General features: G+C 41.1%; 1 protein-coding gene across 2 annotated transcripts in view; it reads left to right on the forward strand.

The window, feature by feature from the left end:
- Positions 1 to 25,467, forward strand: part of LOC124555459 — an 82,206-nt gene that overhangs the window by 49,032 nt on the left and 7,707 nt on the right. For both annotated transcript variants that reach the window (XM_047129381.1, XM_047129382.1), the window contains exon 4: positions 1,291 to 1,469. In XM_047129381.1, the coding sequence (XP_046985337.1) occupies positions 1,291 to 1,469 (179 nt within the window). The remainder of the gene's footprint in view (positions 1 to 1,290; positions 1,470 to 25,467) is intronic.

Below are 25,467 nucleotides of genomic sequence, written 5' to 3' on the forward strand. Positions count from 1 at the left end.
GAAACATTCCACGTGGGAAAAATATATCTAAAAACAAAGATGATGTGCCTTACCAAACGAAAGCGCTGGCAGGTCGATAGACACACAAACAAACACAAACATACACACAAAATTCAAGTTTTCGCAACAAACTGTTGCCTCATCAGGAAAGAGGGAAGGAGAGGGAAAGACGAAAGGATGTGGGTTTTAAGGGAGAGGGTAAGGAGTCATTCCAGTCCCGGGAGTGGAAAGACTTACCTTAGGGGGAAAAAAGGACGGGTATACACTCGCGCGCGCACACACACACACACACACACACACACACACACACACACATATCCATCCACACACATACAGACACAAGCAGACATATTTAAAGACAAAGAGTTTGGGCAGAGATGTCAGTCGAGGCGGAAGTGCAGAGGCAAAGATGTTGTTGAATGATAGGTGAGGTATGAGTGGCGGCAACTTGAAATTAGCGGAGATTGAGGCCTGGTGGGTAACGGGAAGAGAGGATATATTGAAGAGCAAGTTCCCATCTCCGGAGTTCGGATAGGTTGGTGTTGGTGGGAAGTATCCAGATAACCCGGACTGTGTAACACTGTGCCAAGATGTGCTGGCCGTGCACCAAGGCATGTTTAGCCACAGGGTGATCCTCATTACCAACAAACACTGTCTGCCTGTGTCCATTCATGCGAATGGACAGTTTGTTGCTGGTCATTCCCACATAGAATGCATCACCACCTTCCCTACCCTCTGGCTCCTATCCTTGTAACTGCCCCCGGTGTAAAACCTGTCCCATGCACCCTCCCACTACCACCTACTCCAGTCCTGTAACCCGGAAGGTGTACACGATCAAAGGCAGAGCCACGTGTGAAAGCACCCACGTGATTTACCAACTGACCTGCCTACACTGTGATGCATTCTACGTGGGAAGACCAATATGTCTGCTTCTGTCTGTATATGTGTGGATGGATATGTGTGTGTGTGTGAGTGTATACCCGTCCTTTTTTCCCCCTAAGGTAAGTCTTTCCGCTCCCGGGATTGGAATGACTCCTTACCCTCTCCCTTAAAACCCACATCCTTTCGTCTTTCCCTCTCCTTCTCTCTTTCCTGATGAGGCAACAGTTTGTTGCGAAAGCTTGAATTTTGTGTGTATGTTTGTGTATGTTTGTGTTTGTTTGTGTGTCTATCGACCTGCCAGCGCTTTCGTTCGGTAAGTCACCTCATCTTTGTTTTTATATATATATGAGTGAGTTTAAGTCCTTTATAACTGTTTAAACTGTTTACAAAAGGTTCATTCTGTTACAGATGAAATGCTACGGCGTCGTCAGTTCTACAGTGTGCATACAGATTCAAAGCCAGAACTTCCTGAGCAGAGAGGTGAAATAAAAAATGACTCCATTTTTTATTCTCCTGATGAATATGTGAAAATATCATTGCAGTATCACAGCACTTTTGACGGCGAGGGTAGCTGTGCAGATTTACAGGTATGCAAATATATTGCCTCCTCTCTATAAATGTTGTTGTAATTTATGTTGTGCAGCTTTAATCAGTGTGGCCAAAAAATTTGGTTAACCTGAATAATTTATTTTTCATTATGATTGGGTTCTTTCAACATCTTATTAGTGTAGATTTATCTCTTCTATCTCGCCATACTCAATTGCTCGGGTTATGTAAATGGCTTCAATGTTGAGGACTAAGCCATTTTAATTTACCAGTTCTTTTGTTCACCATTGTTTGATAAAAGCTGTTCATTTTTCCTATGGAACAGATCAGTGAGTAAAACATGTAGCCTTTCCTTGTTGTTGCTAATCTGTTCTGTGCAAAAGTCTTCATCCCTGCCTAACAAGTGCAATCTACATCTACTTCAAACTGCTTACCGTAATAAAGTCTGCCCCCCCCCCCTTGCAATATTGCCCCCCCCCCTCCCCTGTTGCACATGTGTTCTCCCCCCTCGCTCCCTCCCTCCCACATTCCATTAGCAAATTAATTGTTCTTTGATGCCAAAGGATGTGTCCTGTCACCTACCCCTTCTTTATATCAGGGTGTGCCATTAACTTCTCCCAAATTTGATTCACTACCCTTTCATTAGTTACCTGATCTAGCAATCTAATCTTCTTCATTTTCCTGTAGCACCGCTTTTCAAAAGCTTATATTTTCCTACTGCTTTGCTATTTATCATCCACGTATTACTCCCATGGAAGGTATCATTCCACACAAATACTTTCAGGAAAGACTTTAACACTTATACGAGGGTTGGAACTTTAATAGTGGCAACTATTTATTTACAGCTTCCAGAATGAGATTTCACTCTGCAGCGGAGAGTGCGCTGATATGAAACTTCCTGGCACATTAAAACTATGTGCCGGACCGAGACTCAAACTCAGGACCTTTGCCTTTCGCGGGTAATTGCTCATCCAACTGAGCTACCGAAGCACGAGTCACGCCCCGTCCTCACAGCTTTACTTCTGCCAGTACCTCGCTCGTCTCCTACCTTCCAAACTTAACAGAAGCTCTCCTGCGAACCTTGCAGAACTACCACTCCTGAAAGAAAGGATATTGTGGAGACATGGCTTAGCCACAGCCTGGGGGATGTTTCCAGAGTGAGATTTTCACTCTGCAGTGGAGTGTGCGCTGATATGAAACTTCCTGGCAGATTAAAACTGTGTGCCGGACCGAGACTCGAACTCGGGACCTTTGCCTTTTGCGGACAAGTGCTCTACCAACAGCTTGTACAAAATAGATACGTATTTAAAAGTTTTACTGACCTTCAGAGTAGTTACCAGCATTGTGTATAACCAGTTGCCAGCGATGTGGAAGTCGTAGGATACTCGTAGCAGTGCCAGTTGTGTTGACAGTTCGAGCAGCGTGGTCTATTGCCCGATGAATTTGTAGCAGTTCTGAAGCGAATGCCATGAAGTGTTTCCTTCAGTTCAGAAATCGAGTTGAACTCACAAGGACTTAAGTCAGGGGAGTGCAGTAGGTGGTATGGCACTTAGCAGCCCCTTCAGTCAAACAAATCAGTAACAGCTTGCATTGTACGTGCTTGAGCATTGTCTTGCAAAATGATGGTCATGTGTGCAGTAAGTGTCATCACTTCTGTCTGTAAGCTGGTCATAGGTTGTGTTCCAAAAATGAACAGCATAGAGACAGAAATGATGACACTTTCTGCAGGACCTGGCCATAATTTTGCAGGACAATGCTTAAGCACGTACAGTGCAAGCTGTTACTGATTTGTTTGACTGATGGGGCTGCTAAGTGTTATACCACCTACCGCACTCCTCCGACTTAAGCCATCGTGAGTTCAACTCGATTTCTAAATTGAAGGAAACACTTCACATTATTTGCTTCAGAACTGCTACAAATTTGTTGGGCAATAGACCGCGCTGCTCGAACTGTCAACACATCTGACACTGCTAAGAGTATCCTATGACTCCACATTGCTGGCAATGGGTTATACACAATGCTGCTGACTACTTTGAAGGTCAATAAAACTTTGAAACACGTATCTATTTTGTACGAGCTATAAATAAATAGTTGCTACTATTAAAGTTGCTACCCTCATATGTATTCAGTGTCAACACATCTCTCTTTTTCAGAAAGCTCCTGCTTGCTATTGACACACTCTGTTGTATATTGTTTTATGTCTGCTTTATGTCTACCATCATCAATTATTTTTTCTCAACAACAGCAAAACCTATCAGCTATTTTCTGTCTCTCATTCCATAGTCTAATTCCCTCATGAAAGACTGTACTCCATCACCCTTGTTTTACTTTTGTTAGTTTACATTTTGGTAATCCCTTTTTCAAGGCATGTATTCCATTCAACTACTGTTCAATCTCCTTTGCTGTCTCTGACAAAATTGCAGTGTCATTGCCAAACATCAGAGTTTTAATTTCATCTCCTGTAATTAATTTCATTTCCAAATTTCTCTGTGGTTTTCTATACTGCTTGCTCAAGGTGCAGACTGAATAACATGGAAGACAGGCTGCAGCCCTGTTCCATTCACTTCACAACTCCCACCTCTATTTCAAGTCCTTTGACTCTTAGGATTGCATTCAGGTTTTTGTACGAGTTGTAGAGTATCTTTCATTACTTTTACTGTATTCCACCTATCTTCAAAACTTCAAAGAGGGTTTTTAAAAGACTTCATGGTTACCTTTGACTGTAAAAACTTTATTCATACCTTTGACTGTAAAAACTATTTATTCATAACATCATTATTGCAATTACAAATGTGTAATTATAATGAAGTGGGATACTGCAGTAATTGTTATTCAGCACATGTCAGAAGTTTAAAAAATTTCTAGTATGTATGTATGTCATTGACATGCCCCTATGCTGAGTATTTAACTTTGCTGTTATCTTTTGCTTAAATAACATGAGTTCACTACACATGGTCACTGCTAATGGCAAATGAGGCTGTCCATTAATACAGTGAATCTGTGTACTGATTTAATGTTAGTTATGCAAAAGCTAATAGCAACATTAAATACTCAGCACATATATATGTGATAATGACACAACTTTTGCAGTATACCACTTGATAATGGATACACGGCTGAGATTATGGTAGTGGGTTTCATGAACAGTCAAAGGTGCCCATGAGATCTTTTAAAACATTTTATGACTGTGAACCACTGTCACAAAAAGTTAATTTGAAGAATGTATTCCAGTCAACCAGAAATTATTTTATGAGACGATAAAATTTGGCTCTTAGTTGTGGCAGACTGTTTACTGTCCCAATGCTCTGCTCTGCCCATGATCCAACAAGATAAATTAGTGGTAGGTGTCTTGAAAATTATACTTACCAACACTAATTATTGTTAATTTATTTATTGCCCTCGATGTATTAGCGTTGAGCCCTGTGATCCCGAAACTATGAGCTACTACTTAAGTTTGGTGTTGCCATTATATTGCAATTAAAATCAGACCCAGCAGATATTTTTCGTACGTAATTAATAGCCATAAGCAAGTTTGAGAATTTCTGTGTAACACTTGTGGGTATTTTGGCAATCAGGTGATATACCAGAGTGTTATTAGCAATGTAATAATGTTAACATGTGGTACATTGGACTTTCCCTTTCCATTTATCCAAATTAATGTACTAGTTTTATTCAGAATTTTCACAACTGGCACACAAATGTGGAAGGAAAATATTTACTTTAGACGCATATCTATCAATTAGATAAAATTTTGTTTCATTGTAAGTGATGAACTGACAAGTTATCTTCCTGCTACTGTTTTTAATTATGGTTGTAGTTTGAGGTTCAAGTTGAGTGAAAGATAAAAGTTCCTGAATTTTATGTTGATGATTGTCATGTTAGATGAGACATATCTGGCATGATAAAACTGGTCGTATTCAGTTGCGCATAGATGGACTTTACATGAAAATTATCAGCATAATATTACAAACAACTGAGGACAGCAGGACAACAAAAATTGAAAGATGTTCCTTGATTAATATTGAATTTTTTGTGCATATATTTTTTGTTACTGATGTTGATTGCAGAGCTTTAAGACTTAATGTTAAAAACTAAAGTCCCTCTTTTTTTTGTCTCAAATACCATTTGCAGCAGATGGAAGTTGTGACAACAGTTTTTCTACCTTCAGAATCATGTGGAATATTGTGTCCAATACTGTAGGTTGCTGGCATTTATGTGTGCAGGGAATACTAGTCTGCTATCGCTCGTTTGGACAACTGGATGAGTCAGTGTGGGTGCCGCTATATGGGAATCAATGAAAAATTGCTACTCTCATGTGATAAGCAAAAGAATGGCTCTAATCCAGAACCAAAAGCCAGTCAGTCTGTGCAGGGAACAAATATTTATTTAATTTTTCGGAGGTGAGAGGCACACTGCTAAGTAATGTAAAAAGTTTTTGGAATGTGTTCTGTGGAGAGAGGAAAACCAAAGTGTCATGTAGTTGCACTCATGTGGGATATGGGCTTTAATTGCTTTATTTCTTTCACACTCTGCTTCTAATGCTGTCATTTCATTTGATACTGTTAGATCCATATGTGTGAAAATAGAGAGAAAAGGATTACAGTAAAGCATCAAATAATTGTCATTGTTCTATGTTGTTGTCACTGCTTTTAACTTCAGTGTTATTTGCCCTCCTCATCCCCCCCCCCTCCCCCTATGCCCCTTCCCTGCACTAGTGTTGCTGAGATACGTTGTTTCTTCAAGGGCTTGCTTCTGAGATGAAGACTGCAGATAAGAAAATGTGTTGTTCTGCTGTGTGATGTTAACTGTTAAAACCCACTATGTGCTGTAATATTGTACATTGATCTTAAACCTAGTTATAAATATTTTTTGCAGTTTTTATTAATAACATATATCTAGACAAGATTTGTTGTGTATTTATAATTTACATTAAATACTTTATTCATCATAACATGAGAGAGAAGAGAGATTTTTGTAGCAGAATAGTGTCTATAAATTATCTGTATCTGAAGCACTACAGAAAAGTTAATTGCTGAGATGTTAAAGATACCTGAAAGGCAACAAAGTATGTAAGCAATGTAGAATTTGCTCACTGTAAAACTTCTAATGCTTTCTGTGCATTGATGTTCTTAAAGATGGAAGTTTTTGGAAGGTATGAGGGAATTGGAGCAGGAGCTATTTTGAAGTGAGAAAATAGAATAATATGAAAATGGCAACAAAGAATTTTAGAGGCAATAGTGGTGAAGATGGTGCTAAATTAGTTCCCAGAAACTTGCTGTGGAGAAAGATATTAATAGAGTGTCTATTTTATATGTCTTTAACTCATTCAGTGGAAAATTTGTAGGAACGGAGAAAGTTGGTCAATGGAAGCTTTGAGAAGTCATATTTGTGCTTTATCCATGAATACCAAAAAGTGTGTCAATTTTGGGTGTAGAACGAATATATCGTAAAGAGATATTCTTTCTAGTATGAAATTAACTATCAAATTTTTAACATAACTGTTTTGGATTATACATATCTTGAGAAACTGTCTACAGTTTTCATTGTTTAAATATCAGTAGTGGCTGGAGACATTTTTGTCAACGCCATCCCAGAATGGGCAACCAATACTGAGTCAGTGCTTAGATGTTGTATCGTCTTGTTGTGATGCTTTTGGGTGAAAAGAAGTCATTAGATACAGGTTGTCTTGTTTTGGGGACTGGCTGGGGAGGAAAAGTGATTTCTCTTGTTTGTATCAAGTTTACTTGGTCTGTTATATTGACATCAATATTAATTGTCTGCAACCACTGTTGTACAGGGCCGACCCCACTCTTTACCCTCTGCCTTCTCACACCCATTTCCCCCCCCCCCCCCCCCCCCCCCCCCCCCCGGCCTTTGTACTCGCAGTAACTGAAGAAGGTAATTGGCAGTCATTAATATTGTTTGTTCAAAACATGGTACCAGTAGCCCATCTGAATATCAAGCAATTGATCTCTAATTCACTCTTGGGAGATAATGTAAAAAAAGTCACATTGATTCGAAGTATTTTAGCCACAATGGTATTGTGGAGCCCAGCAGTAGCATGAAGCAACAGAACTTTAACATGGAGCAGTATGTTTAATTTTTGCGAATGTCTAGTAACATTTGTTCAAAGCTCAAGTGAATAAATTAGACGTAGTTAGGGAAAGGAAGATTTAATGTAAATGATTACATGAAGTATGCGGTTTTTAGTGACATAATGTGAAATTGGCATTTTATACAAAACATCGCAAAATTTAGCATTTTTCCCTATTCCCGTCTAAAAGTGTTGTAAATCTGAGGATAGCAGTTTGCTATACTGATAGCTGGTAAGAAAAAATCGAACTTACTTAGCCACTTTTAGTGTAAATAAACTCTTAAAAACAGGAAAACTTAAAACTTTAATAAACTTTCTATAGAAAAAAATATGATGATGGCAGCACTGCAAAAAACAAGATTTACTTATGTATATCCTTTCAATCAGGTTATTTAAGGGGAGACCAGCTTTCATTGTAAACAAAAACGTATTAAACTCAATAATAGAATTTAAGTCAATTAATGAAAGACTTTCAATACAAACATTTGAATGTGCAAACAAAGTTTTTGGCAAAATGGTCAAAACACCCTAGACCACATTCTATCGGAAAAAAGTATTACTACTTGGAGACTTTAATGCACGATTTGGCAAAGAACGTCAGCACAGATCAGTAGTAGGAAAATTCCCTCCGCATAAAAGAACCAATGCAAACGGAGAAAGACTCTTATGGCTATGCAGGCAGCACAACATAGTACTAAAATTTACATTCTTCAAAAAACTGCCTAGAAAGCAAACTACATGGGCATCACCAAATCTGATTTGTGATGAAAAACAACTCAGTCATGTTGCTGTAAGTAGACCCTATGTAATGTAGGTACTCAATGTACAAGTTGCCAAGAGCAACAATTTAGATTCAGACCATTTCCTGTATATCTTTAAATTCAAGGTTAGACCAATATTTAGAAAAAAAGAACCAATACCAACTGAGGAAGTTTGATGTACAGAAATTATCTAGAGAAAATGCAGTTTGAAAAAAGAATACCTAAATGTTGGGAACAACTTCAAATATAAATTATTGGGACTGCAGAAGGAACTATCCCTCTTAAAAAGAAATGGAAACATGCTTGATGGAATTATGATTGTGATGACAATGAGCTTGGAATATCTGGAAAGCAAATAAAAATGATAAGTACACAAAAAAAATTATAGAAGCAGAGAAACGTGTATCAAAAGGTCTCGGAGAGATGGGTACCACATATAAAAGATCAATTTAATCACATATTAAGCAGCAATAGAGAAGGTAGAGGAAGAAGATCCATCAATACTAAGTGTGTTCAACTAGGAAGAAACCCAAATAAAATCACCATAGGTTGCCTGGCTTTTGTGGATGACATGGCGTTAACTACTCATTAACTGGATAATGCCACAGAACAAATCTCAGAACTACAGAAACAAGCAGACAATATAGGACTTAAAATATCATTTGAAAAAACACATTTCATGACAAATATCAGTGATGCCCCTCCAAATCTTAAAATTCATAACAACACAATATAAAAAACAAACTGTTGTAAATACCTAGCAGAATGGATAAAATGAGAGGGCATTCCAAATGACAAAAACTGTATGTAACAAAAAAACTTCATCCTGAAACACAAAAATAAGACACTATCAAACAGTAGTACCGCCTGAAACACTGTATTCAGCAGAAACAATTAAGCTAACAAGATTTGGGAATTTTGAAAAACTGCAAAAAGGTGATAGAAAAATTCTAATGAAAAAATTGATACCTAGAAATTATAGCAATGTTGAATACAAATTAAGATCAAACAGAGAGCTCTATTTGAAAATGAAAAATATAACTGATGTAGTAAGGAAAAGAGGACTACAGTTTTATGGACACACATACGGAATGAATGATAACAGGCTAACCAAGCAGATCTCCACTTTACTAAACAGCTACAATTTCAAACCTACATGGTGCACTGAAATTGACAAAGATATGGAAAAAACAGGAATTAGAATGGACATAATATATAAACAGAATACTTTCTAGAGAAGCAACACAAAAGGCAGGACTTCAGGACAGAAAGAGATCTGCAAAAGGAAGAAAGTGCACCCAGGAAGAAAAGGGACAACATTCTCGAAGGATGTAGGAGGTCTGGGAGCAATGGAAATTAAACACAGAGAAGCAAAACCAAAGTTGATTTATCGTACCCTTCAAAAGGGTTGCTCAAATAAATAAATAAATAAAATAAAAAAGTTTTTCCTGTTCTTGGTCATAGTATGTAGTTACCATATTCTTTAAACTGAAGTTGAGTTTGCCAGCAACCTTTTCAAGGCTCCATAGACTTTTATTGTTGACTCTGTACTTCAGGCAGGAATTTTTTTCTGTGTACATCTCATTCTCATAGACTGTGGTGCCTTCAGCACCAATTCAATCCCATGTGAAATATTTGATGATGGAAATTACCATGTTTTCAAATCCTGTAGCAAAATTTGCTAATATGTTCTTTAGTGAGTTTTAAGAATAGCCTGCAATTCACAGAATATTGAATAAACTCATTCATTTTTCACCACTCATTTTTTTAAAATTATTTTCTTCGTTTGCTGTATTTTCTGTGATTTATGCTTACAACTTGGTTCTTAAAAAATCTTTGATTGCCTTTCATATGTATCCATAAGTTACGAGCAGCTGTTTTGGACCATTCAATTAAGCTCACCATCCAGTTGAGCTCAGTGTGGTAGAACTGGCCAGTTCAGTTGACATTTGTGGTAAAACCATTAAGAATCCTACGTGTGTGTGTGTGTGTGTGAGAGAGAAAAATAATCACAATGAAATAAGACTCGCATACTGCAAGAGTTAAGAAGTCATGGAGAAACATATTCTAAACACATGGGAGACCCCTATATATTTGTGTATTCGAGACGTATAAAACCTGCTGACACCCAAATATGAAGGGGATACAGCCTCCAACTTTAAGTTAAATGAGCAGAGACAGGGCTGCTGGGCATATATGTAAACAACTCAAAATGTTCAGTACCTGCCTTTCTTGTAGTTAATGTCCACAGTTGCTGTCTGAATTTTCAACCCTAGCCATTTGCAAAGTGATATCATTTTGCAACATGCTTTACGCCAATTCCCTCCTGTACTCCTTCTGCCCTCCCACATTTGCTACACTTTCTAGAAGAATTTGCTATATTTTGCTATGAAAGAATGTTATACATAAACCTGCCCTATATTTTGTGCCACATTTCATAGTTACACTTTTCTTGACGTTTTAAATGGACTTGTTATATTAAGTTTTACATGGGAATGTATGTCCGGACACAGATGTTAACAGAAACTCTAAGCTTACATTTTAAGCCTGCTGATGTCTGTGTTAGGGGTGAGGCTTCCACCTAAATGATGAGCTCAGTTGGGACAGAGCTATAGTTGAATTGGTTGTGTATGTGAATGACAGATGACACATTTTCGTTCCAGCACTCTTGTCAAAATGTGTCAGGTCTCAGTTATTCAGTGGGTGTTCATATAGTTGAACACCATTTACTTTTAACAATTTTTGAAGCACATGCTGCTACACATGTACATACAATTGTTTGTAATACATGTCTTAAATATTGTCCAGATGACATAAAGATACTTGAAGTTTATCACTAAAGATGGGCATGTGTTCCAATACCAGTCCAGCACATTAAATTTTAAAAAAATCCATGCAATTGATGTCAACATTTCAATAATCAAGAATGAAATTCCTTGGTTTTGTGTGATCTGCATAACATGCACTGTGTGAAACATAACACTCTATCTTTGCAACTGTGACAAATAGTTTTAAAACATTTGCTGTAAATCTGCGTGTCCCATTAATTTTTAACACTGTCATATATTTATTTGCTGTGATTTCATATTATGACTCACCTCTCCCGATGCACCACACCATTCTTAACTCATATTTTAATACAGGCAGTGTACTGGGAGGGGAGTTACTCTTTCTACATTTCCATAGAATAGAGTTTCTGAATGTACTATACTGTGTAAGGAGCTGTGCTTTCTCAGTACAGGCAGATGACATGTCAGCATTGCAGCAAAATCCACCTTTGTCATTGAGTACTCAAGTTCTGCTCGTGTACCCTTACAATTTCTGCTCAGTTGAAATAGTTCATGATTTGCATTCCAGTGACCACTTCCCCTGCGGCATAGTGTGGATTTCTGCCATCTGGTGCAAACCCTAAATTTGTCATCCCCTATTTTTGCAATTTAGCAAAAAAATCTGTGATACTCTGTTGCTACTACATATTTCTTCAAAATAAAACATCTATAAAATTAAATTTTTACTTTGCATTTTTTTGCAATGCAAACTCTCTTAACACATTCATCAATTTTAATTTGTACCTCTTGTTTGATTGCCAAAATAGTTAGATCTCTTAATCTCAATGTGGACATTTTAGATCTTAAATAATTTTTGATCAGTTTCAAATTAGAGAATGTTCTCTCATAACTGACATTACTTACGGGAGCTGTGAGGAATATTCTCAGCATTATAACTACACTGGTCTCCAAAATTAAAGCAACAAATCAGTATTTCCCCATTCTGTGTCTAATTCACGACGCAATCATACAAACTGTCAGCAGACGTCCTTACAATCGTATTCTGCATGGAAGGTGGCATTCTGGTCAATGGACAACCACGCCAGCGATGTCAGAGCACCTATCAAATGGGGTAGTGTTTGACAGGTAGTTCCTCATCCACAATTGCTGTGTACCCAGTCACAGACAGTGTAGAATGGCACAGAGAAGACACCTGCCAGACTGTCTGCAGTGGAAAACCATATGAAGAATGGAAACAGTACAGTCGCAAACTGATGCGACCCGATCGCTTAATGTGAATCGTTCTGTTGTTTCTCGGACATGGTGACAGTTTGTAGAGACCAAAACTGTATCCTGAAGACCAGGGCAGGGCCAACCATCTGTGACATCAGAAAAAGAGGACCGTTATTTGGCTATAAGAGCATGACAGTACATCCTTAGTACTGCACGGCAACTGGTATCTGACCCCACAGCATCCACTGGACATGTTGTATCGAGGCAAATGGTGTACAATAAATAGGCTTCTGTTGAGTGGCCTTTACTGCCAGAGACCCGCTGTATGTGTACCTCTGATGCGTCTTCACAGAAGGGAATGTCTAGAATGGAGTCATCAGCGTGCCACCCTGATGGTCAAACAAGGGCCGATGTTCTTTTCACAGATGAGTCCCGATTTGGTGTGGAGAGTGATACTTGACAGATTTGCATCTGGAGAGAATGTGGAGTTTTGAGGCCCAAACACTGTGAAAAGAGACTGATATCAAGAAGGATCCCTAATGGTGTGGACAGGGATAAAGCTAACCACACAAATAATTCTTCATGAAATTGTATGGGTGAATCGGCAAGGTTTAACTGCTGTCAGGTATCATGACGATATCTTGGGACTTTTGTGCAGTTGTTGTGAGCTGCTGTGGGCTCAGACTTAGGACTGATGTACGATAATGCTTGACCTCATAGAGAACAGATGGTTGATGTTCTTTTGGAAATGGAAGATACTGCACCCATGGCGGGCCTGCTTGCTCTCTTGATTTGAATCCCATAGAGCATGTCTGGGACGCACGCACAAGGAGACGGGTTGCATCATGTCAGCTTCCGCCAACCACTCTCACCATGACATTGATGACATCATTCACATCATGCACCATCATTGCCGTGCCTGTATTGCTGCCTGAGGTGGCCACAACCCATACTGAGCACATTAACCAGTTGTCAGGATGTGTGTGAAAATCCATTAAGTTGGAAAAAATGTCGAACATTTTTGTCTACTATTATGCATGTTGCAGTTGTTTACATTCTGTATTCTTTACATTGTTTCTTCTTTATTATCACCTGTTTTTTGTGACAAAATAAATGTAACCTTGCAAAATTTAAGTTCTCTCTGTCAGTATCTTAAGAAGCTGGGTCGAGGTTGCATTCTTCATCGATGCCAAGTGTTATTGCAAGCCTTAGGAAAGCATATTTTTCAGTTAACTTCAGGTGCTGCCGGTATCTTTCTAGAATTTCAGCAGTTACTCTATCTAATGAAAAAAAAAATCATTTTAAATCATATTTTTGTGATCTCTATGTCCAAAAATGTGCTGCCTCCTGATTTATGGTGGTGGTGGTTAGTGGGATATTTAAGGGGGACTAAACAGCTAAGGTCATCAGTCCCCCAGCCTAATTTGTGTTGGAGGTTTAATAGAAGAGCCAAGTTCTTTACACAAGCTTTTAGTGTAACTTAAAGCCTTATCTTCAAATTTCTTCCATTTCTTCTCCAGTCCCATCAGTAAGTTGGTTATTTTTAGAGCACACTGAAATGCATTAAGACCTTCCATATGCAAAAAATTTTGGGCATCATTCACTTCAAGCAGCACCGATTGTCAGAGACTCTAAAACCATAGAAATGAAAATGATTGCTTTGTGACTAACCAAGTCCGTGCAGCCAATCATGTGTTCAAGTATTTGTCTATTTCTGTTAGCTTCTCTAGCATTGTCAAAATTTCTTTGTAACAATTTCGTGTCATGTTTACTGCACCCAGTTCCCATCAAGTACTGAATCATTGGAAGAATAAAACTTATATGTATTCAGTTAGTTTGTGTTATCAAACAAATGACAACAGCAGCACAGTAATGACGCTTTGGAAGGATAATAAGTTGTCTAAGTGTGTAAAACATTTTTATCATTTGTCAATGTGTGCCAAAACTATTCTTGCATTAGCCACCTCTTTGACAATAGTTTTGAAGTGATAGGAGTCTATTCTGGCTTTCTCATGCGTGGTACTGCTGGCCCATGAGCAGGATGTTGTGACTCGCCGATCATTCAAAGTGCCGCCGCGCAATTACGCACGTCCTCTACGTGCGGCGCTGTCTGTCTGCCAGCCATGCAGCAGCTGCGCCACCTAAGCGGCCAGCCGAGCAGCGGCCGCTAGACTGGGACTCAGTGCTCATTCGAATGCTAACGTGTACACATGTCTTACTTGTCAACTTATTCTGTGACTTATATGTGTTGTGTCGTTCCGAAATATATGTGTTAAACTTGAAGTTCTAACAATTGGCGACGAGGTAGTGGATTTTTCCTTTTCACCGTTGACTCACAGGGTTCCATGGCTACTGTTGAGCAACTATTGCAAAATCTCCTTGAACAGCAAACACTTCTAACAGCGGCAATTCGCGATTTCGTCGCAGCGTCAAATGCGGGGCGTTTCTCGTCGTTGGCTATACGGCGGAAGACTGGTCAGATTATGAAAAAGTCTTCGACAGCACTTCTTGGCATTTCATGCCACGGACGAACAACCATGTAAGTCTCTGTTCCTTTCCTGGATTTCACCTCAAATGTAACGGTTGTTGTCGCAATTGGCTCCTTTGAAGGATCCTGCATCTTTGTCCTTTGCTGAAATGTGCTCACTTCTGTCTGTCTATTTTCAAAAGCAAATGCATGTGGTAGCCTCTCGTGTTGACTATCGCGCTTGGGCTGCTGAACTTCACAGTCGAAAGTGTCAATTTGTAACTTCACAAAGAATCCTATGCTGATTCCATGGTACGGGGTGCTATTATCCGGTCAGCGCCCGACAAAGAAGTTCGGCAACGTGCCCTTCAGTTGGCGAATCCGACTCTAGATGAAGTTCTCTCCATTGCGCAGTCTTTTGAAATTTCTCGCACCGCTGGGGCGCAAATAGAGGCGTGGGGTGATGTCGGGGGAAATACAACCTCTGTGCATTGTTGACGACCCGTACGGCACGTCCCTGCCGGCCGACGTGGCCGCAGTGCGCTCCCACGTGAAGCCTCGGCTTAGCCATAAACAACCCGCTAAGAAACTGCAGCAAAACCCCTGGCAACTTCCTTCATGTCCGCGGTGTTTTACGAAACATTCACGCGAGGATTGTCCCCAACATTGGGCTGTGTGTCACAATTGCAAAAAGAAAGCTCATGTGTCTTCAGTTTGCAAATCCGACCGCATACATAATGTTCATGAACATGACGCTGATTCTGATTCTGTGTTGTCTGTCAATTGCACTTCTTCCCTTTCAGGGAAGTTATTCCTCACTGTCCAAATCCTTGGTCGAGATGTTCGCATGCAAGTGGATACCGGTTCTGCTGCCACTATAATTAATTCTCAGACGTATCTTCAGCTGGGTTCTCCACACCTGTCCCCTGTCACTCGGCAATTACGGATGTACAATAAACAGAAGATTTCTCTCTTGGGACAGTTTAATGCTGAGGTATCTTACAAATCCGTTGTTCGCACTGTTCCCATATTTGTGGTCGACCAGAGCAATGCAGAAAATCTTTTTGGTTTCGATGCCTTTCGCGTTTATGGGTTCTCCATAGATGACTCTGTCAATATTGTCTCTGAGCTATTCCTTATGCTCAACTGGATTCCTTGTCGACGACATTTTCGTCCCTTTTTTCTCCTGGGTTAGGCCATGCAAACGACTTTGAAGCTCATATCACGCTCAAACCCACTGCTCGGCCTAAGTTTTTTCGGGCTCGGCCCACTCCTGTGGCCCTTCGTGATCGGGTAAAACGGGAGTTGGATCGTCTCACTGCTTCAGGAGTCTTGCTTCCTGTCACTTCCAGTGAGTGGTCCTCTCCTGTCATTGTAGTTGCGAAGCCAAATGGTGATATTCGTCTCTGTGGCGATTTCAAAGCCACTGTAAATGCTCAATGCCTCATAGACACTTACCCTATGCCCCGTCCTGAAGAACTGTTCACTAACCTTGCTGGAGGCCAGTATTTTTCTAAAATTGACCTGTCAGAAGCTTATCATCAACTTCCTCTCGACGGTGCTTCCCGGCAGTTTCTGGTCCTTAACACGCCTTTCGGTCTCTATCAATACCAACGCTTGCCATTCGGGGTTGCTAGCGCCCCTGCTCTCTTTCAGCGATTCTTGGAACAATTATTGCTCCTTGTCCCTGGGTGTATCAATTACATGGACGACATTGTTGTCACTGGCTCCACCACTGAAGAACATCTTCAAAATCTCCGCACACTTTTTCATGTCTTACAGACTGCCGGTCTTAAGTGTAATCTTCAGAAATCACAATTTTTTCAGGCATCTATCACGTACTTGGGGTTTCAACTCTCTCGGGATGGTATTCGTCCACTTCAACAAATTGTCGCTGCGATCGATGCCCTTCCTCACCGTACATCTGTTAAGGAACTGCAGGCCTTCTTGGGGAAAATAGCATACTATCACAAGTTTTTACAGTCTGCGGCTTCGGTGGCTCAGCCGTTACATCGCCTGTTGCATAAAAACGTGCCTTTTCACTGGTCCGTGTCATGTGAAGCGGCTTACCAGAAGTTGAAGACTATGCTGAAAGAGGCCCCGTGCCTGGCTACTTATCGACCTGGCCAACACCTTGTTCTTGCCACAGACGCCTCTCAATACGGGGTCGGTGCAGTCCTTGCGCACCATTTTTCTGACGGTTCGGAACAACCCTTTGTTTATGCCTCCAAAACGCTCACGGATGCCCAACAAAAGTATTCTCAAATTGAGAAAGAAGCTTTGGCCATCATTTATGCTCTTCATAAGTTCGGTGTTTTTCTCTATGGCTCAAAATTTCATCTTGTTACGGATCGCAAACCACTTGTTTCCTTGTTTCATCCATCAACGTCACTTCCCGACAAGGCTGCACATCGCCTCCATCGTTGGGCTCTTTACTTGTCCCATTTCAATTATGAGGTTCATTTCCGGCCAACGGCTCAACATGCGAATGCTGATGCTCTTGTCTCGCCTTCCCATGGATCCTGATTAGGCATTCGATAGGGACGAACTTTTGTGTTTCCACCTGGATGTTGCTGAGCAGCGGGTTGTGGATGGGTTCCCCATCACTGGGGACAGGCTGGCGGCTGCTACGGGTTCTGACCCTACCCTCTCCTGGGTTTTACGCTGTATTCAGAAGGGTTGGCCAGATCGCCCGTCCGCTAAGAGTTCTGATCTGTTGTGGAACTACTACACTTTGCGCTACCGCCTCACAGCTAGGGATGGTGTTATCCTCCTCTCCACTGACAATGTTTCTCTGCGTGTTGTGGTACCTGCGTCTTTGCGTGCTTCGGTCTTGCGCCTCCTTCACCAAGGGCACTGGGGTGTGTCTCGCACAAAATCTCTGGCGCGCTGTCATGTGTACTGACCTGGCATCGACTCTGAAATAGCACACATGGTCGCTGCCTGCGGCCCTTGTGCGTCACAGGCTGCTGCCCCGAAGTCATCTTTTTTACCGTGGCCTTCGCCTGGGAAGCCCTGGGAGTGCATTCTTGCTGACTTTGCGGGACCCTTTTTAGGTACTTACTTATTGGCTCCTCGTAGTTGACGCCTACTCTAACTTTCCTTTCATTGTCCGTTGCACGTCGCCTACCACCGCGGCAACCACCAGTGCTCTCGCCCGCATTTTTTCTTTGGAAGGCCTCCCCTCTACTCTTGTTGCTGATAATGGTCCGCAATTTGCCTCATCCTAATTTGCGGATTTTTGTGCTCGTCACGGCATTACGCATGTCACAGCCCCGCCGTTCCATCCACAATCCAACGGTGAGGCCGAACGACTGGTCTGCACATTTAAGACTCAGATGCGGAAATTTTTGACTTCTTCTGCTGCTGATGATGCGCTTCTCCAGTTTCTGGCGTCTTACCGTTTCGCCCCCATGGGCGACCACAACCCGGCTGAGCTCTTACATGGCTGACAGCCCCGCACGCTACTTCATCTTCTGCGGCCTCCCACCTCACGTCCGCGGGTGCCTTCACTTGGCTGGTTCACCGCTGACGACCTCGTCTGGGTACGGGGATATGGCAGGCGGCCAAACTGGAGCCCGGGCCGCATCTTAAGACACCGTGGCAGACGCCTGTATGAAATCCAGATGGACACGGGTGTTGCAGTGCGTCATTCGGACCAGCTTCGGCCTCGGGTGCCAGCAACGCCTGTTCCGAATGCCGCCACACCACCTTTGGCTCTACCTGACGCTCGGGATCTTGGCATCTCTCAATACTCACAATGCAGCCCTCTCACCGTCATCGCGATGCCAGCGCCAGAACGGACGCCACCAGGAGACGTGCCCATGCAGGAACCGGAGGACCATCCTCTGTCAAAGCAAATCTACTCGCCTCCTCCTCCAACGAACGCCGACACATCGCCCATGTCTCCTGTCATATCAACTGGAATTGCCGCAACGGGCAGATTGGTGCATGGGGCCCCAGCAGATTCGACCCCTATGTCTCCTGTCATCTCGACCCGTTATCATCGGGGACACTTCCGTCCGTACGGTAAGCCTCCCCCTCGAGACTTTACGGCGAGTCAAACAAGGCCTATGGACGTTAGCCATCTCCAGGACACCTCCATCAAGACCAGTGCAACAATTTCAAAGGGGGGAAAAGTGTTGTGACTCGCCGATCATTCAAAGTGCCGCCGCGCAATTACGCGCGTCCTCTACGTGCGGCGCTGTCTGCCAGCCATGCAGCAGCTGCGCCACCTAAGCGGCCAGCCGAGCAACGGCCGCTAGACTGGGACTCAGTGCTCATTCGAATGCTAACGTGTACACATGTCTTACTTGTCAACTTACTCTGTGACTTATATGTGTTCTTGTGTCGTTCCGAAATATATGTGTTAAACTTGAAGTTCTAACACAGGGTCTGTGTTAAGGTGCCAAAATACTTTGAGACCTTGCTATATTAATAGCAGTTACATGTTGGAATATGCATTTGTATACCATTTTCCAGTATTGTTTCCGACAAAATCAGACCCAATTGATGTGGTTACAGTTTGTTCTAGTGCTTCAATTTCAGCAATCAGATTGGAAGCACTTGAAGCTGACAAATTCGTAGTATTGGTTACAGGTCCTAGTGAGTCTTTAGTGCTAGGTACCTGTACTATTCCAGCTACTTCTTGGTTTTGAGCAGCACTAGCCTGTGAAGAACTCACACATGATGACCCTGCCATAGATTTTGGTGTCTCGCAAGAAACTTTCACAAATGTTAGTATAGTCCATTCATTTTTTTTCTCATACGTTCCCCCTTGGCTTTCTTCTTATTTCAGTTTGATGCTCCTTTCTTTCATACCCTTTTCCTGGGTTGGTCGAGGTATAACAACACGAAACCATGATTGAAATAAAAAATAATCCTACCACGAACATGTGGCATGTGCATAAAATTAAATTACATATAGTTGAATATGTTCAAATGAATGAACAACTTTCTACATAGGTAAAATACAAGTAGTATATTTGTTTAGGCAAAATCTTATAACTGTATTTTAAACCAGTTCCACTTGTCCAAGTACTTGTGTAGTCCCAATGACAGTACAGTTATCTGATGCTGCACAGACAGGATTATCCACCCCAGCTGCTCTCTGTTGCCTTGCACATCTGTGCTTTCCGTGGCCCCCTCTGCACAGCACTCATTATGCCACTGCACTTCCCCACCTCTTTTTCCTGTTTTAAATACGAAGACAGTTTCAGGAATGAATGGATCAATTGACAAGTGTGACACGTGATGGTGCTGAAGAATCTATCTCAAAGTCCTCAAATCACCTTAAGAGACAAACATGCTCTTCTTTGTAATAAGTGTCACTGTGCAATTAGGCAAGGTGTTTAGCTCTGTAATGATGGTTTAAATGCAGACTGACTGTATTTGGAGAAACTCAAATCTTCTCAAATCACAAGGGCAAATGCATGAAGAAAAATTGGAGTACAAAAGGAGGTCATGTCAAGAGTTTGCATTTGCTAAATCAATCTGCTAACTTCAGAAAAGTAAGGAAAACTTCCAGGAGTATACATGGTAGAATTGGAAGTTGACCAGTAATTGTTTACATAGATGTGTTTCTCCGAAAAAGTTCCAGAGATATCATTCTGATAAAATATATTGGATCTAATGGTAACAAATAGATCTCACCTCTTTGAGGATGTTCTCATTGAATCTGGTATCATTGACCATGAGGCGGTTGTAGCAACAATGATTACCAAAGTACAAAAGGGAAATAAAACAAGTAGAAAGATTTGTTTGTTCAAAAAATCGATACAGAGATAGTAGTGTTGTATCTCAGTGAGCAATTTTGAAACATTTAACTCTCCACTGGAGCATGTAGGAGAATTGTGGCTCAAGTTTAAAACAACAGTTGATAATGCACTGCTGAGTTGGAATCAGATGGGGCGAAGTGGCTGTGTGGTTCTAGGCGCTGCAGTCTGGAACCGCGAGACCGCTACGGTCGCAGGTTTGAATCCTGCCTCAGGCATGGATGTGTGTGATGTCCTTAGGTTAGTTAGGTTTAACTAGTTCTAAGTTCTAGGGGACTAATGACCTCAGAGGTGGAGTCCCATAGTGCTCAGAGCTATTTGAACCATTTTTGAGTTGGAATCGGGAGAATCTGCAATAAAACTTTCTTAAGATTTTGGGATTGGCTTGCAAATAGTAAGAGACTTGAAGGAATACAAAGAAAAGCTGTTAACTTTTATACTAAAGTTGACAGCCAAGTTGGACCATCCCTGCATGTGTGCCTGAAAACCTCAGCTTATGCTAAACTACATGAAGCCTACTCATGTGGTTCAAGCAGAAGAGAGCAGAAGTTCCCGTATCTGGTCCAAAGTTAATAGAAAAACTCTGAAGTTTGAAGGAAAATTTAATGCCTGACCAGGGTAGTGACTCAGGTTAAACATTTCTTTGGAAGTTGAGAAACTACTGTCTGGAGCAAGAAATTTAGTGCCAACGATGATGAAGCTGATGTTTTTGTATGCTGAATTCTTTGGTTACATTGAACAGTATTATTTTCTCCATAAGTCTAGTAAAAAAAGGCTAACTGTTATTTTGTGCACAAATTCAGCAGGTGAATTCAAGCCATTCATTATTGGCAAGTTGTAAAAACCATGTTTCATCCAAGGATTAATGAAATTATCAGTTAATTACATTCACCATATGAGAGTCTGAATGGATACTACTATCTTCAGAGATTGGTTCCATTCCATGTTTTTCTTGTTGTGTGTCCATATTTGAAGTGAAAGGTTTGACAGAGAGAGGTGTAGTTTTATTGTACAAGGCACCCTGCCATTCTGTGGTAAATGTACTTGTTTTGGATGATGGAATGGTTTTTGTATGTGTCATCCACCTTTTGCTAAGTCACTCATGCTGCCAATAGACCAAGATGTGATTATGGCTGTGAAACACTTAGAGTTGAATTTTATGAAACAGCTTTTGCAACAAAAAAAAAAAGTCTGTATATTCTCTGTTTCTAGAAATTCCTGTACATGCTTGTTTGCTATTCATAGTATTTATAAGGCATGAACTTAACATTAGCTCCTGTGTGGAAGAAAATTCCAACACACTCCACCAACAGTGCCTCTGAAGACTGCAGTGGTGAGGGATGTGGTACTGTTGGTCATCTGATGATGTAGTGACGAAAACATTCACAAGTGGTAGAATAGTGATGCCTATTAACTTGGATTTGTGTGTCCAAGTTGTGAGGTTATAGTGAACAAAGTGTCTTCTATAGATGAGAGCATAGATGAGGTGATTGAGGTACGCATTATCACCCACATTCGGGGCACTGAAATGTGTCAGTCTGTTATTGGAATATACAGGACAGAATTTAACTATATTAACATTTTGACTCTCCAGAAAATGAGAACCACAATTAGGAAAAAAATGTAAAACAGAAACAAAAAAGTTGTTTTAATAGCAATTTTGTAAGTAAGTTGTCTGTTTCTGGTGAATTATGTGTAAGTAATGCAGTGAGCTCTTAACTGACATATGTAGTACATTTTGAAATATAGCAATTAGCAGTTTCCAATGGGAATGTGTGTTTTGGATTATCCACATTTTTCAGTAAGGTGTACAGTCTTTGGTCTGCATTAACCCAGATAATTAGGAGATTGTTGGATAGTGGGATTACTCACCAGCCTGCTTGCTAAACAAACTCAGAATAATGTTGGGAATTCAATTGTACCTCAGACTATGTTTTTAAATCTGTGTTATATTACAACAGAATGCCACAACTATGTTCTTGAACATCATGATTATACTAATATGTTTACACAGAGAGAGACCCTTTGCTGCTCTATTCTTTTCCTTGATTGTTTCTTTGTCTAGGACTGAGGCCACCATTGTACACAGATACACTATATAAATAAACACTATCCATGAAAGGGTGCATTTTATAGTCATTCCCTGAATGTGTCCTCAAGTTTGACTTCTCGAACAGATTAAGTTTTTGATAAAGAAGTACTTACAGCCGAAAGAGCACTGGAGTGGGTGACATATTATGCCACAAAATTACTTCTCTGCTTCAACTTGAGTGCCATTCAGCATCTTCAGTTGATGTACACAGCAGAGAGGAAATGTGTATCCCACAGAACTATCTTATCTCTGCTATGGAAATGGAGTCTCATTCAGCTGGGTGAAAAGGTAGATTGTTATGCAAGAAAATTATCACAAATAGAACAGCTGGTGATGTGGTGTTTTCACTGAGCAAAACATTTTGCTGTCATTGTTCAAATTCTAGATACTTAAACAACATCCATGATATGGCTCAGTGGGTAAGTGGCAAACTAAAAAGGCAAATGTCGAGTTAGATCCCTGGTCAGTCCTAGGATTTATCAGTTTTTTTTAACCCTGAAAAGGATTTGTTAATGCGAAAAATACACAATCTTTTGTGTTTCACACTAAACTATACATCTTGCAATAAACCAGCTATAATTACTATATGCTTGATAAGATTTCTCCAAAACATATTTTTCAGTTAGCGTATGTTGCATGAAGATCTGATGTCTTGAGTTAAGTGCATATACAGCCAGTGAGAAACATTTTTATTGTGTTACCAAAGTGTTAATCTTAACCAGTGGCATTTACCATCATAATACCATGATTTGTTCAAAGTGTCAGGTGAAAACTGTCATGTGACTCTACATTAAATTATACACACATCAAAAAAAGTTTTGCATCATCCCGGTTCCCAGAACTGCTGAAGATAGACGTTGACTGTGGATATTGTATCACAGACACAGTCCCTTTGACTGTTCAGAGATGTCACTAAACCCGGCCAAAGATGTAAACAATCATACATGAGCAGCACCTATTAGATGGAGGGGTCCGACAGTCGATCAGTTCCAGTCATTCCACCAGGAAGGAGGTACACAGCTCATGTTGTCTGTAGTTCAACCATGCCTAGATGGTCAATACTGTGGTTCGATTGCATCTGCATTGTTAGTTTGTGCCAGGAAGGGCTCTCAAGAAGAGAAGTGTCCAGGCATCTTGGAGTGAACCAAAGCGATGTCGTTCAGACGTGGAGGAGGTACAGAGAGACAGGAACTGTCTATGACGTGCTTCGCTCAGGCCGCCCAAGGGCTACTACTGCAGTGGATGATTGCTACCTCCGGATTATGGCTCGGAGGAACCCTGACAGCAATGCCACCACGTTGAATAATGCTTTTCGTGCAGCCACAGGACATCGTGTTATGACTCAAACTGTGCGCAATAGGCTGCATGATGCACATCTTCACTCCCGACATCCATGGTGAGGTCCATCTTTGCAACCACAGCACCATGCAGTGCAATACAGATGGGCCCAAAAACATGCCGAATGGACCGCTCAGGATTGGCATCACGTTCTCTTCACTAATGAGTGTCGCATATGCCTGCAACCAGGCAATCGTTGGAGACGTGTTTGGAGGCAACTGGGTCAGGCTGAATGCCGTAGACACACTCTCCAGCAAGTGCAGTAAGGTGGAGGCTCCCTGCTGTTTCGGGGTGGCAGTATGTGCGGCTGACGTACGCCACTGGTGGTCATGGAAGGCGGCATAATGGCTGTATGATATGTGAATGCCATCCTCCGACAGGTAGTGGAACCATATCGGCAGCATATTGGCGAGGCATTCGTCTTCATGGATGACAATTCGCGCCCCCATCGTGCACGTCTTGTGAATGACTTCCTTCAGGATAATGACATCACTTGACTAGAGTGGCCAGCATGTTCTCCAGATGCCTGGGATAGATTGAAAAGGGCTGTTTATGGACAACATGACCCACCAACCACTCTGAGGGATCTACACTGAATTGCCGTTCAGGAGTGGGACAATCTGGACCAATAGTGCCTTGATGAACTTGTGGATAGTATGCTATGACTAATAAAGGCGTGCATCAGTGCAAGAGGATGTGCTGCTGGGTATTAGAGGTACCAGTGTGTACAGCAATCTGGGCCACCACCTCTGAAGATCTCGCTTGTATGGTGGTACAACATGCAAATGTTTGGCTTTCATGAGCAGTAAAAAGGGCAGAAATGATGTTTATGTTGATATCTATTCCAATTTTCTGTACAGGTTCCGGAACTCTCGGAACTGACATGATGCAAAACTTTTTTCGATGCGTGTATAACTCAACAAAGTATGTAATAATATCTAAAGCACTAAGTACAAGAACTCCCACACCTCCCCATTCTCCCCCCACCAACCACGATTGCCGCCACCACCACTACCACGACACCCTTTTATCGAATGCCTTAGACTACATTAATACGTGAAGTGATCATCTTAAAATGCACACTTTCAGAAAACAGAAAGTTGAAAGAGTATTTTCAAGAAGGAGAAAAGTAATACTTCAGTTTGCTGTGAGGCACCTTTAATGTACATTTTATGTAAAATGTTGATTATACACTGATGGAAAAAATTGCAACACCAATGTAGAGTAATGATATTTCAGGAATACATTTGTCTAGATAACCTATTTTAAATGATTGACATTGCAAGATCACAGGTTAATGTAAGCATGAGATAAGCCATTGCAAATGTGAAATGCTGGTACATTAATAACCAGTGTAATCACCAGAATGTTGAAAGCAAGCATACAGACATGCACACATTGTGTTGTACAGGTGCTGGATTTGAATTTGTGGAGTTCCATGCCTGTTGCATGTGCTACTTCAGTACAGGGATAGTTAATGGTGTCCATGGACAAAGTTGAAGATATCGTTTG

This window comes from Schistocerca americana, chromosome X (assembly GCF_021461395.2).
Source record: "Schistocerca americana isolate TAMUIC-IGC-003095 chromosome X, iqSchAmer2.1, whole genome shotgun sequence".
In the NCBI taxonomy this organism is placed as follows: Eukaryota; Metazoa; Arthropoda; class Insecta; order Orthoptera; family Acrididae; genus Schistocerca; species Schistocerca americana.